The following is a 1,004-nucleotide window of genomic DNA, read 5'->3' as shown; positions in this document are numbered from 1 at the left end:
TTGCGGACAACTTGGCGGCCTTTATCCAGGAGCATCCGAATGGCCTGGCTTCCGCGCCAGTCCCAGACGACCCTGAGTTGGCCGACTTCCTCGACGGACTCAGGGGAGCTGGGCTCGAGCTACCTTGCTGGCTCAGACAACGACGGATCGTTGTCCTGGAGGACACGCTGGCGTCAGGAAAGACCACCCTCTCCAGGAAACTGACATCTTCAGACTCAGGGAAACCCTGTGCCTTAGTGGAAGAGTGGTTAGACGTCTGCAGCTATCTTGGTTGGGATGCAGGCGAGGTTCTGGCTCTGCCGTTTCGAGTCAGGGAGAATCTGATTATGGGTCTGACCATAGCAGGCGCCGACAGACTACGTCGGAGGCAACCAGAGGCACCAGAGATAGTCTCCGATCGCAGCCTGTTAGCGACGATCTTCCAATGGGGACACGAAGATTCGGTACAGACAGCCCGCTGGTTCCTGGGCGTCCCCCCGTTGTCCCTGTACGACCCGCAGCTGACGACCTTCATCGTTGCGGACTTCCCGGTTGATACCACCCGAGAGCATATCCGACGCCGGCAGCGTCGGATCGGAGAACAGCTGGAGGAAGACTTCTACTTTGGTGACAACGGGAAACGGATTCGGCAGGTCCAAGCCGGTCTGAAACGCTACGTCAAGTGGCTCCGATCCGCTTTCACAGATGTTCAAGTGGTTGCTTCCGAGGAGGAACGTCTAGAGGCCCTACGACGGCTTCAGCTACTCCCACGAGCTCCCACTACTCTCGCTGCGTCACTTACAGCAAGACTCACTGACAACAAGCATCGTCCGATCCAATGGACCCCCGAATGCACTTCGGCGGTCCAGACGGCTGTGCAACGCCTTTCGACTGCCGTGCTCTCGGTCCCCGTCGACGGAGATGAGTATCTACTCGAGACCGATGCGTCCGGCCTGGCAGTGGGCGCAATACTCTCTGTCAAACGGGGGGAACAATGGTTCCCCGTCGCTTTCCATTCCAAATCC

At 58.5% G+C, this 1,004-nt stretch overlaps 1 protein-coding gene across 2 annotated transcripts; it reads left to right on the top strand.

Moving 5' to 3' along the window:
• Nucleotides 1-29: 29 nt before the first annotated feature.
• KVP17_003014 (uncharacterized protein) lies at nt 30-938 on the top strand (the record flags this gene model as incomplete). Of its 2 annotated transcripts, none has more annotated exons than XM_068519838.1 (1): nt 30-938. In XM_068519838.1, a coding segment is annotated over one exon (909 nt), but the record flags the coding sequence as incomplete, so codon positions are not given. The 2 variants fall into 2 exon arrangements, with proteins under 2 accessions (XP_068378718.1, XP_068378717.1); XM_068519837.1 differs by having other exon boundaries at nt 327-938.
• Nucleotides 939-1,004: the final 66 nt, after the last annotated feature.

The sequence above is a fragment of a genome, assembly GCF_019968985.1.
Source record: "MAG: Porospora cf. gigantea B chromosome Unknown PgB_NODE_13581_length_1004_cov_1740.48, whole genome shotgun sequence".
In the NCBI taxonomy this organism is placed as follows: domain Eukaryota; phylum Apicomplexa; class Conoidasida; order Eugregarinorida; family Porosporidae; genus Porospora; species Porospora cf. gigantea B.
Note: the sequence above shows the minus strand (reverse complement) of the source record. Positions and strands in the feature narration are given on the sequence as shown.